The following is a 13,107-nucleotide window of genomic DNA, read 5'->3' on the forward strand; positions in this document are numbered from 1 at the left end:
ACCAAGAAAGAACGGAGATTACGATCACGTTTATAGGAAAAGAGAGGGCGGTTGTTGAAAATAGCAGAAGTGCGAGTATCAGAGTCAAGCAGAGAAAAGTTGCGGTTAACAATGGGTTTAATGGAAATGTTAATAGGATGATACGTAAGAGTGAAAGGAATGCGGTCATTAGAGGGACGAGTGTGAGGAGTGAGAGCGGTGGTACGATCAATAGTAGAAACTTTACGAATGGCGCGATCAATAACATGAGCAGGATAATTACGCTTAAGGAAGAAGGAACGCATCTCAGAACATTTAACAGAAAAATCAAGATCATCACTACACAAACGACGAAGACGAAGAAATTGCGAGAACGGAATAGCGTTAAGAGTGTGCTTAGGATGAGAAGACGAGTAGAGTAAATAAGAATGAGAGTCAGTAGGTTTGTAATGGACACTAGTGCTAAGACGGTCGTCATTAACACTAAGCAAGATGTCAAGGAAAGTGACTGATGTTTCACTAACCTCCCACGTAAAGTCTAAGGCAGGGTGAAAAGAGTTAACAAAAGAGATGAAAGAATCTAAGTCATTACGCGAACAAGAAGTAGCACCAATACAATCATCAATATACCGTCCAAAAAACTCAGGTTTAGGTCCAGTATATTGTTGAAAAACAAGGTTTTCGATATAACCAACAAACAAATTGGCATAACTAGGGCCCATCTTAGTACCCATAGCAACACCGTTTATCTGCCGATAATACCGACCACCGAAAGAAAAACAATTAAGAGTAAAGAACAAGTTCAGCTAAGCGTAACAAAGTGGGAGTGCTGGGCTCGAGGACAGGACGAAGATCGAAAAAATGCTGAAGAGCACGAAGGCCCTCATCATTAGGAATAACAGTATACAAAGATTTGACATCCATAGTAAACAAAAGCTTAGAAGAGTTTTCAGGAAAGCGAAAATCATTAAAAATACTAAGAGCGTGATTAGTATCCTTAATATAAGTAGGTAAAGACTGAACAATAGGCAGCATGAGAGAATCTAGATAGCTAGAGATGAGTTCGGTAGGACAACTACAAGCAGAAACAATAGGACGGCCAGGGTTGTTAGCTTTGTGAATCTTAGGAAGAAAATAGACGTGAGAAGTACGAGGAGTAATAACAAAAAGGTTTTTAGCAGTGGAGGGTAAAGAGCCATCAGAAATGAAAGAGTTAACAGTGTCTTTAACTAATTTTTGATTGTCAGGGGTAAGATCCTTATCCACTTCACAATAAAAATTAAATAATAAAAATTTCCATTAAACCCATTGTTAACCGCAACTTTTCTCTGCTTGACTCTGATACTCGCACTTCTGCTATTTTCAACAACCGCCCTCTCTTTTCCTATAAACGTGATCGTAATCTCCGTTCTTTCTTGGTCAAGGGAGTTCTTCCCTCTAACAAAGAACCTGGTACTTTTCGCTGTTCTCGTAAACGTTGTTATACTTGTCCTCACATAGTCTCTCACACTTCTGTTGTCGGTCCTAAATCAACTGTTAAAATCACTGACCATTTTGTTTGTACCACTTCTAATGTTGTATATTGTATTAAATGTACCCGCTGTAATCTTTTGTATGTGGGCGAGACTGGCCGCCGTCTTGGTGATCGCATTTGCAATCATCTTTATGATATTCGCAATAACGATCCCACCAAACCAGTTTCCCGCCATTTTAATCTAGCTAACCATTCTCTTTCTGACTTCATTGTTTTCGGTCTTTCTTTGCTTAACGGCAACAATGATTGTCGCAAGACCAAAGAAATGCGGCTTATTCACCTATTGGGCACTCTTAGTCCCAACGGGATTAATGAACGCTTTATTTTCAACTAACCTTTTCTTTTGTCTTTTGATTGTTTGTTTTTGTTTCCTTGCCTACCTTGCTCTCATTGGTTTCTTTTGTCTTATTCTATCATATATACACTCCTTTCTACCACTTCTTTCTCTTTTACTCCGACGAAGGACTAGCGTCCGAAACGTCAGTAAGTTTGTTCATCTTTTCACGGTGTATAATTTACCTTTTCATCAATAATAATAATTGTCAGGTGCCCTTATATTTAAGGTAAAGCACCAATTCCCTCCTCTTCACCCCATATTTCAGGCACCCTAATATATTGGGTAAAATTGTTTGGAGACCACCCCTCCCTTCATAGTTCAGGTGCCCCTTCACGTAAGGTAATGTATATTGTTTGGAAACGACCCCCCCTCCTCCTCACCCCTGAGGGCAGATGCCCCTACATATCAGGTAACTTTTTTTTAAGACCACCTTTGTAATAGTCACCCCCCCCCTTCCTGGTCTGCCCCTGCTATATATAAACTTATATTTTACAACCAACACTCCCAGTTCTGGGCTCTTCTGTGAGGTTTGCTTCACATGCACTACCACTACATTCTATATTTACAACACACACCTCACGTGTTGATTTTTATGGACAGTAAAACTGGAGAATCTGGAGAAAACCCTCCTGTTAAGGAAGACAAGAAATCAAACTCAACTCACAAAAAATTTAGTATAGACTGAGCTGGGACTTGAATTAAGACCACAGCGGGGAGAGGTAAACTATTATGCCATCCACCTACTTAATCCATGCAAAAATGGATGCAAATACTTTCTAATTTTGAACATTTATTGTTTTGAGGCATGGAAGAAACGTCTAATTGGTTAGTGCACTGAGTTTGAGGCCTGGGGCCTAAGAATTGTTGGTGTCCCACAGGAGAAACACCATTAATGGTTGGTTATATACAAAGTTGAAGGATAATTTAACTGACTTTCTATAACTAAAAAGCATGCAAACACAGGGTATTGGTATATTTTAAGGTACTGAAATTGTAACTTAGAACCTTGGTATTATTGGCTGCACATACCCCCCCCCCCCCCCTCAGGGTATGTGCAGCTAGTGCAGCTCTCTACTTCTTTCAGAGTTTTTTTGAAAATTCTGGTGTCATTCTATCCCATGTGCAAAAATCATAATAATACCAGGATCTAAAGTCAGAGCTTCTCCCATATGTTCATTTTCACAAGACATGATCACCACAGCTTGTTTTCCAGCAATGCGCCGACAGACATACTGTTCATACCTCCTTCTATTAAGCTGTCTAGTCTCAAGAGTGCTCAGCCCCGGTGGCCATCTCCGTTCGTGCGCATTCTCCATTAGTTCATTTATAATATTTGAAGGACAGCCACTGTCTGACAGAGCTCTTCTTATAACTGCTTGAAGAACTGCATCTGGGGTAGAAATCATGCCTCCCCATCTAGTAACTCTTGCTTGTTCTAAGCTTGAAACCCATTCCCGTAGTTCATCGCTGTCATGTGAAACAGATGGTCTTTGATTGTTGGGCAATGCAGGAAGAGCTTGTGGCATATTAATGACTCGCATAGCTCTCATCATGTCTTTGAGAACCCGAAGTTCTCGTTTTTGTTCATTAAGTTGCTGTCTTTGGTCATCAATTTGAGATTGAAGCTCAACTATTTTCAGATTTTGATTTTGGATTATTACATTCAGCTCTCGTACACAGTTATGCTGAACTAACTCATCAAATGGAACAACTAAACCACATCCTTTTTCACACTGGACAGGTCTTTTGGGGTTATGTTGACAATTGGATAAATGAGAATACAAGCCATCAAGTCTTACAATAGCCTCACATCCAAAAGAACTGTTATCACAGGTAATTAATAATTTAGATAATAGGTTCTTTAAGATCCTAGGAACTTGCTTAAGCTGTAATGGAGTTAGATTTCTTCTGTCTATTGGACAACTTTGTTGATGATTTAGCCATTCATGGATACAAGATGCACAAAATGCATGTTCACAAGCAGGGGCTTGAAGTGGATCTTCAAGGACGCCTCCACAAATGCTACACATCAGTTCTTCATCAACCTCTCCTTGGAATCTTCCTACATCATACCCCATCTTACCTCTGGTTGAAAAGAAGGAAAATAACTTTTTTTGATTCTACTCATGCCTCTAACGACTATTTTAAATAATGTGAACTATTTAAGAAAAATACATAATAAAATTTCTATAAAGCATTTAAGTTAAACGCAAGACAGAGTGAATATACAAACCGTAGCTAGAAGAAGAAAAAACATGTAAAATGCGAGAAAATTCTAGTTGACATTATACAAAGATCAAAGTTCTCATGTTCCATGCAACATCAACTACTTCTATTCAATTTGTTTGGTACTAAAAGTTGCGAATGACATCGAAATTTCAAGGAATTTTGTTATTATTTACGTTGCATTCGCGTTGCATAAAGTTCCCTCACTAAAAATAATTCGATCTTTGAAGATATAAGAGATCCATTATCGAAACTAAATTTAAAAAAAGGCAATGGAAAAAAATAGCAAGACTGCCAACGTTTGATGTCCAAGTTAAGTTTCAAAGGAAATTTAAAAAGTAAATAAATAAATGGGACATGCATGGTTGTTGCATGGTTGTGTCCCAAAAACACAAAAAAATTAGCGTTCACAAAAACACCAAGGTAAATAATCTAAACAAGTGGAAAATAATACTTCGTGATTCGTGCTTACCCAAGGAAATCCAAGAGGCATCAGGACTAAGGAATTAATGAGTTTAGGTATAATCAATCGGTGGACAAGGGAAATCCCGAGAAGTTTTCTTGGACATATTTTTTTCTTCATTTGCATTCGATTAGAAACAAATAAAGCTCGCTAACGATGATGGGAGATCTACCTCGCACGCATGATTGACACAGGGTTCCCAATGCTTATTTTTGTGGGTCCATGCCCATACTGAAGACTAAAACTCTTTGGATTGGCTCCAAATTGCGTACCGAGACACATAATAACAAAAAAAAAAAAAAAAAAACAACTTTAAACAAAGGAAATTTAAAAAAAATTTTGTAGCATTACTTATACCTTCCTTTATTTAGTACCTTTCTTGGGCTTCCTTTGTCCTGATCAAAACAGTATAACACAGGGCTCCCAATCTAAAATATATTTTTGACACAGGGATCTAAAGGAATCATGGGGAATATCGAAAAGCGGGAAGATTAAAACTTTATTCTTCAACGGCTATGGATTGCTTGGATATGAGTTATTTGTTAGTCCTTACCACCATAAGGTAAGTAGCTTTAGATGTTAGCAGGTATCAAGTGCATCTATCCTTTTGACCCTAATTATCTATTATCAATATTATTATTTATTACAATTTGTAGGTTTGTAGTACTTGAATTAAATCTTAGCACTAGGCCCCTTGGATGTTTTGTTTTCCTATTCCAGACCACATGCCATTCTCTAGTAGAGTATTCATTCTTTGTTAAATATTCTTTCCTATGCATGAGCAAACACATGCATATGGATACAACTCAAACAAATAATCTTATTCTCAAGGGATGACATGATATTTTAAATGTAAAACATCATGCCCAAGGTATTAAAAGAGATCTATTTACAGTGGTGCAAATTAAATGAGATCATTCTTATGATATAAAGTTAAACAGCTAGGCCATAGATTCAAAACAAGGCAATCAAGCTTAGGCCAATCAGAAGCAAGCAATGAAGTCAAGATTTGATTGTTCATCTGAAAAAATATCTAATATATTAACTTAAATGTTTTCAATAACTTGTGGGGATGAAATATTAACTGAGGTCAAAATGCAATTGGCTAGAGTTTTGATTTTTTTCTTGTGATTAATTGCTTACTTTATCAGGGGCTTAGGGAGGTGGGCATTGCTTAACTTTATCAGGGGCTTAGGCAGGTGGGCATTGCTTAATTTTATCAGAGGCTTAGGCAGGTGAGCATTGTTTAACTTTATCAGGGGCTTAGGCAGGTGGGCATTGCTTAACTTTATCAGGGGCTTAGGCAGATGGGCATTGCTTAACTTTATCAGGGGCTTAGGTAGGTGGGCAAGGGGGCCAGGGTGGCTTTTTAGAATTTATGAGTTGATTTTTTAAATTTTCTTTTTTTTCATTAAAAAATGAAGCGTAAAACTTAATGCAGGCTTCTTTAAGTTTTCATTTTTTATTTGGCATCTTAATTGGGAGCTCAATAAACAATAAGGCATTTTTTTGAATTTGGTCCTCCCTTCAGAAATTCCTGGCTATTCCCCTCTGCTTATTCTGTTATATCTCATTTTTGGCACTTTGAAGCATGGAAATTTTGCATATTATCATTATCATTATCATTATCATTATCATTATTTATTATTATTAGTTATTATTATGGCAAGTTTTATTTGTCTGTATATATCATGTTTACATTGACCAGCGGACTAAGTCTAGGCTGGTTAAGTTCATCATTTTTACGATCCTTTCTTCAGTTAATAGTCTCCCTTGCATCCGTTTTTAGTGTCGGTCGTCACGCAACGCTCCGTTGAGTGATGACCGACACTAAAAACGGTTGCGAGGGAGACTATTCAGTTAATGCATATTCATAAAACTTCTTGACCATATTAATGTTCTGGCTTAAAATCCATTTCTGGCATCGTAGTAGTGTCCAAGCAATTAGTTTCTTTATGTTCTATGTCGGGTTTATTGGGTTTATTTCTGGAGCTTTCTCAAGTTGAAAGGGTACATTCCATTGTATTTTTGCCTTTTCGTTTTGAAGTACTGCTGATGGTAGACTTTGTTGGTACCATGGCTTTCCATTATTGCTTTCTTGAAAGTTGTACTTTTCCAGCAAACACTGGTATATCGGTTTCAGCATTCTGTCGTGTCTGGTATATATTATTATTATTATCATTATTAAATTTATTATTACTAAATTTATTATTGTTATTATTATTATTATTATTATTGTTATTATTATTATTATTATTGTTATTATTATTATTATTATTGTTATTATTATTATTAAGATGGCCATCATCAAATGATCAGTTTATGATATGACCTATTCAAATATAATTAAAAAGCTGAAAAGACAATTTCAAAACATTAACATTATAACCATAAAAGTCTAAACCCCAGTTTTCAAGGAAGATTTACTATGACTTGATCACATTTATTACCATGCTATAAGTTATACACCAAATCTATATATGGTAAAATTGGTAAAAAATTATATGGTAAAATAGAAAAATGGCAAAAAAAGTAAATATAGTAATTAAGATATGCTAAAAGGTGCATTGGAATGCACGTCTGATGCTGGTAAGTTTATGTACAACATGATAAGATTTTTTGTGTGTCACATGAGAATGAGCACAGTTGGTGTGAGTGGCAATAATTACGCTTGTCACTCATAGAAGGAAACACTGCTTTCAACGAAAAATGTCAGTTTGAATGGACCAACTTAGTTGATGTAGTCTTCAGATAATCCTGGCAATAGTCCAAGTTTGCATTTTTGTGGGATTGCCAGCTCACTAGATACACCATGTGCTGACAAGGCCCAATACAGGCTGAAACAGCTTTCCACGGTTTCCCGTTGAGCTGGCTCATTTTTTTACGCAACTTGAAGTTGTAAAAGGCGTGTATGGCACTCTTCTTCAGTTGTTTCATCTAAGGCTCGTAATTTACCTTTTACGCATGCTCAAGTTTGCATTAGTAAACTTATTATTAACATCTCTGCTTATGTGCATCAAAATCCATTTCCTCTATTAAACACTACTACAAATGCATGCTACTCAAACATGATACACAAATGGTACACAAAAATCTCATCACATGATACATAACTCTGTCAACGCAAGATGTGCATTCCAACGAGTGTTTTACCACTCTTAGTGATCTCCATAGTACAGTGTATGGGCTTTACAAGGTTGACCTTTAAGGCATGCAGATCAGCCTTATATTGTATATATATACTATTACTTTAATTTTGCTCAGTTTATTATACTGATACTGATCATCAGTGATACTGATCATCAGTTTTTTATTATACATGTATTTACCTAAGAAAAGTATTTTCACAAAGTTCCTCGATCCAATCCAATCTCAATATAACAGAATTTTGCTTTACTGATTACAGAGACAACAAGTCACCGAACATTACTACGACTGACAACATTTTTTTACTAGAGTTCTCTTTGGGACACACTTTGTGAGTCATTAAATCAGGCATGAATAGTAATAATACTTAGGGAAAGTTCATTTTAATATGCGGGGGGGGGGGGGGGGGGTACCAAATTTTTTGGGGAAATTAAATTAAAACCACCCTCTTATATAGGCTTAGGAGAAATATTGTAAAGACAACCAAAGTGATCCTGATATTGATCGTAAGTCAATTGAAAGCTTGTTGAAACAAAGAATAAGGGATGTAGAATTTCAGACTTGGCTGGGTAATGTACACAATGATTCAAGAAAGAAACCCCAGCACAAGAGCAAATTAAGGACTTATCGCATCTATAAAACAAACTACGTACTTTTATGAAAATTACCTTAGTCACGAACTTTCCCTTATCATTTTAAAATACATTCACCTCTACCTACCGTAGGTTTCCAATCTTTATGTAGAAACTACTTTTTACCTTATTTAATGTAGCCAGTGGATAGCCAGTGAAGTATTCCTAGATCACCATTATCCACCATAGGGGGATAATATAAGCAAATAACAATGTTTTACTTCCGGTTTTAGGAATGAGTTAGTTAAACAACGCTATAAGATTTTAACCCTTTTTAATCATAACCTAGCGAATCATAACGGTAAAATATAAAATGCCATGAGAATTTTTGTCTTTTATTCGAGGAGTTCTTCTAGCATTTTTTCCTGTTTATTTGCCTCGTGCTTTATTTCTTGGGTCTTCTTTTCGACGTCAGCATATTTTCTCAAGACTCGGTCATTACAAAAATGATCCTTTAAAGATGAATATGGAAGTTCTTTGTTACAATCAGTGCATGATACCTTTCGTTCCGGATTCCACTCGCAACCAAACTGATGGTGAAGCATATTTTCCAGTAATATGACTTTTCTGCATTCTTCAAAGGAGCATTTTATACGCAGCTCGTTCAACAACGTCTTGAAGTTTAAACAGACATCATCAAGCTTATTTGCCTCAAATTCTTTTCGACAGAGGGGGCACTTTAAAGTTTGATAATTCGGGATTGCTAAGCTCTGTTGCTGTAGATTATTGCCTTGGTCGTTTTCAATATATGGTGTAGAATTCTTGATACAAAAATGGCAAAATACTTGGCCACAACAGGGTACTTTCTTTGGATTATTTAAAACACCTTTTCCCACTGGACATATGTATTCTTGCTTTATGTCATTCTCAAACCTCGATTCCTCGAAACAACCAGGTGAGTTGTTACAGCTGATTAAAAAAAAGGGAAAGAAATTAATGAAGAACAGATTGCCTAATGATTGAAAACGAAAGTGAAAACATTTGATGATGGCTAAAGGTATCTAATGTTTAATACGAACCCGTCGAATCTGTTGACAATATCTTCCTCGGAAGGAGTAGCAGAAGCCATGTCTTTTTACTGGGGCTTCGCTAGTAGCTTATCTTTGTGAATTTCAAGGCGATAATAGGTAACAAGTGCACTTACTCGGCTTTTTGAGATGTATCGTTGTGAGAAGTTGTTAGCTGGGGGTCCCTTGGGAGTGAAGCCTGGTACTGGTTAAGGACGGACCGTTTAATTTTTGATTCGGTGGGGTGGGGGTGTGAGGCAAAATCTCCAAACGCCAGCAAGCCTTTCATAATGAAATTTATGATGGGAATTGCATTTACAAACTTCTAGATTTTAATATTTTCTAGGAGGAGGAGGAGGAGGAGGGGGGGGGGGGGGGGGGTTGGGGTGGGGGGCATGCAGATGAACCCCCCTAGATTAAAAGGGGTCTCATGCCCCCTTCCCTGTCACGGATGCTTTTACAAAACTAAACCAACCACTTATTTGAAATTGTCAGACGATCGGATGATTTGTGCATCCAATGCGGCAAAACAGTTTTTTGTTTGTATTCTGGTATGAGATAGGAACAACGTACATCAGTGGGCACAAAACCACCACCGCCTCATTATCAACTCAGTATCAAACAGTCAAATAGTTGTGCCGTAAATAAGTATATAACGGCAGTATTTTTTCTAGCATAGTGAACATTGCATGACAGTGAATTACAGAAGTTTGCCTTGCGTGCGAAACTAGGTTTGGAGCCAGCTGCCTGAAAACGTGGCGTTTAATATTGAGTTGTATGCAGAACCATTCTTGTTTCCTCAAAATGTAGTGTTGTAACTGAGTTTGAGTTGTACGCATAACTAAAGTTTAAGTTCTACAAAAGAATTACAGCTTGAGTAGTATTGAATAGGTGAAGATGTGCGTCGGACCTAAGGTGAATTATTGCATATGTTGTAGATGTTGGTTGCGGTATGCAAAACAAGACTCTTTTTTAACCGCTTTATCTCATTAGGGGTGATGTCGAAAATTAGTAAATTTAACATTTGAGATTCCCCTCACCTCCTTCCATTATATTTTTTTATAAAATGACAAATTTCCTACTCTGTGTGTCAAATACGGAAAACTGTTCTATATTTCGTCAGTAAAAACAGGCCCAGCGTAGTGCAAGCACAAGGTTAATCTTTCCTTTTCCTTGTGTTGCTCTTGCGTTAATGGCTGCGCTTATAACTGCGCTTTTGGCTGCGTTTATGTCTGCATTCCTAGTGAAAACGAAGCTTTAAGGTGTTTGAGTTGGAGGCCCTAGGCACGTTGTGTTGCTAGGTTTCATTAATGTAAAAAGTGACTGCTGGATTATCTGCTAATAGGTTGGCCTTGATTTTGGCGAAGTCCAAACTAAAAGCTCCTTACCTAACTTTGGGAATGAGAATTAACAATACGTAGAATACTTTTGTACATTAGTGCTTGCATACCCCTTTTTATTTCTCTTTTATTTGTTTCCTCTGGATAATAAATTATTAATCGCAATTATAACCTTGGCGATGGAAGTTTCTAAATTTTCCTCTTTTTTTTTCCTTCTCAAATTAATTTCTTGAACAAAAAACCGGAAGAACTAAATGGCTTCAGGAAGCATTCTGATATCGTTGTGATTTTTTTTTAAAAAACATTGAACGTGTGTGTACGTACTCTTTGAAGATTCCAGAAATTACTGTAATGTCAATTCATCGCGTCATAAAATAATTGCTTATTAGTGTGTTTACTGCACTGGGCAGGAAAGGGGGAGGGAGGGAGGGAGGGGAGAGATAAGGGGTACGTCACTAAAATGTTTGGTACAGATTAAATAAAGCTAATATTTTTGAAGGGAATTGAGACTTCTGGAGAACAACCTTAGAAGCATACGGGGAAAAACCAAAGAAAAATTCAAAACACATTTGATGAAGGATCCAATATAATCTACATTTGATATCGGATTGCCTATTTTTAGGATTTGTAATAATATTCTTAACAGGGGGTAAGGAGTAAAAAAAATTTAAGATATTCAAATTCAGTTTATTAGGTATTCATACCACCTCAAAATGAAAGTTTTAATTACTCCGAAATGCTGTTATGATAAAGTCTTTATGGTATGTTGATTTTAATTTCATGTTAATATAAAGGATTATGAGTTTGTTTTCGTCGAGATTTTGCATAATAGAAGACTATGATAATGATAATAGCATCGTAATGTAAGATCCAAGATCCATCCATCCATCCATCCATCCATCCGTCCATCCATCCATCCGTCCGTCCGTCCGTCCGTCCGTCCGTCCGTCCGTCCGTCCGTCCGTCCATCCATCCATCCATCCATCCATCCATCCATCCATTCATCTTTCCTTTCAATTATCCTTTCTTCCATTATTCCTCTTTCCCTTCTTTCCATCCGTCCATTCTTTCTCCTCTTTCTATTCATCCTTTTTATTTTTCAATCTTTTTGAAAAACTAGCTAGGAGCAAATATCTCCTAAATTAAGCATCCTTTGGTCACAGCTCTTTCCATCAGCCCTGGATATTACTACTTCTAAATGTTAGAAGTCTTGCTTTCTGCGTGCATTTGAAAATAATCACAGCATCAGACCAACCCTATTTGGTTTAAGGAATAGTTCTCAAAACGAAAAACGTGCTGCGTCTGGTGTTTTGAATGAAAAAAACATTAAAAATTTATCTCTTTCTATTGGGCAGATTGTTATAATGATTCATTATTTACAACGTGACTATTCTCTTGAGCACAACTTGTACGAATAAACACGAAGTCAGTAGAAATACTTAAAAGCTACAAAGTTTATTGTAGGTACTTTGAACTTGGATAACGCAAACAAGACAGATCGAATAAGTATCAATCAAAGTTTGGACTTGTACAGCAATAACGAGCAAAAAAAAATCGGACTTTTTAAAGCTGGGATTGGCTGGAAACAAAATTGAGTCATTGACATTGGGATATTTTCGTAATTAAAAAGAAATAGAAAGAATAGAAAGAAATTCAACTTATGCGACAAAGTTATTTATTGAACACCTGGCTACGGGTGTGAGGTGCTTAAAACCGTTTTTATAAACCTTTAAAAGTGTTTTGCTTGGCGGTGGAAGAAATAGCATTTCGACACGTCTTTCAGATGGGATTGCGCTGCTTCCAATGACGAGAACGATCATGGCCAACCATAAGGTATAGATTTTTTAAAGATGCACTAATACCTCATTTGAATTTAAGTACGGCCAGAAAATATCTTTAAGAAACAAGTGTTTCGCCATAGCACCACTGAAAAAAGAAAGCAAAGCTATTTGGGTTCAACCTTTACAAAGAACCAAAAACCTCAGTTTTATTTTGCTAAAAAGAAAACTCCAAAACGTTTTCCTGCAAATAACGAAAATAACAACTTGGGAATGATTAGTCAGAAACTCATTCATTTTCGATTTGTCGCAAAATGACTAAATGGTTTTTCAGTCAGTTTTAAAAAGATTTTATCTTAACTCTAGCATTTACCTTTATATCATTTAACTTTTTTCATTTGTTATTTTTTGGACACTATCAAAATTTATGGGGAAAATGTTGTATTGATGTAATATATTTATTACACAAGCTTACACATTTAGGGTCGATATCCTAGTGATAAAGCCGTGAATAAAAACCATATCAGTAAAGTGATATGATATCACCTCACGGTAAACTGGAAACTCGAAATTTTGTCCTTTGATCAACCTTACTTGACGGGTTGACTAAGTTGACGGCATAGTTGACGGGGGGCAGATCTGTTGAATTGCTAAATTGCAATCT

The 13,107-nt window shown here is 36.5% G+C and overlaps 2 protein-coding genes across 2 annotated transcripts; both read right to left on the reverse strand.

Annotated features, from left to right (window-relative positions):
* Positions 1 to 2,620: 2,620 nt before the first annotated feature.
* Positions 2,621 to 4,665, reverse strand: LOC116299794 (E3 ubiquitin-protein ligase NRDP1). Its single transcript, XM_031708502.2, has 2 exons — positions 4,549 to 4,665; positions 2,621 to 3,935 (listed from the first exon to the last, which is right to left on the reverse strand). Exon 2 carries the CDS (start codon positions 3,926 to 3,928, stop codon positions 2,957 to 2,959), a length of 972 nt encoding a protein of 323 aa, XP_031564362.2. The 5' UTR covers positions 3,929 to 3,935; positions 4,549 to 4,665; the 3' UTR covers positions 2,621 to 2,956.
* A 3,910-nt stretch (positions 4,666 to 8,575) lies between these two features.
* On the reverse strand, positions 8,576 to 9,497 carry LOC116299804 (E3 ubiquitin-protein ligase NRDP1). Its single transcript, XM_031708513.2, has 2 exons — positions 9,338 to 9,497; positions 8,576 to 9,227 (listed from the first exon to the last, which is right to left on the reverse strand). Exons 1-2 carry the CDS (start codon positions 9,385 to 9,387, stop codon positions 8,654 to 8,656), a joined length of 624 nt encoding a protein of 207 aa, XP_031564373.2. The 5' UTR covers positions 9,388 to 9,497; the 3' UTR covers positions 8,576 to 8,653.
* Positions 9,498 to 13,107: the final 3,610 nt, after the last annotated feature.

Source organism: Actinia tenebrosa, unplaced genomic scaffold (genome assembly GCF_029948245.1).
Source record: "Actinia tenebrosa isolate PJP-AT-01 unplaced genomic scaffold, QUT_ActTen_1.0 PGA_scaffold2__45_contigs__length_23673736, whole genome shotgun sequence".
Classification (NCBI taxonomy): Eukaryota; Metazoa; Cnidaria; class Anthozoa; order Actiniaria; family Actiniidae; genus Actinia; species Actinia tenebrosa.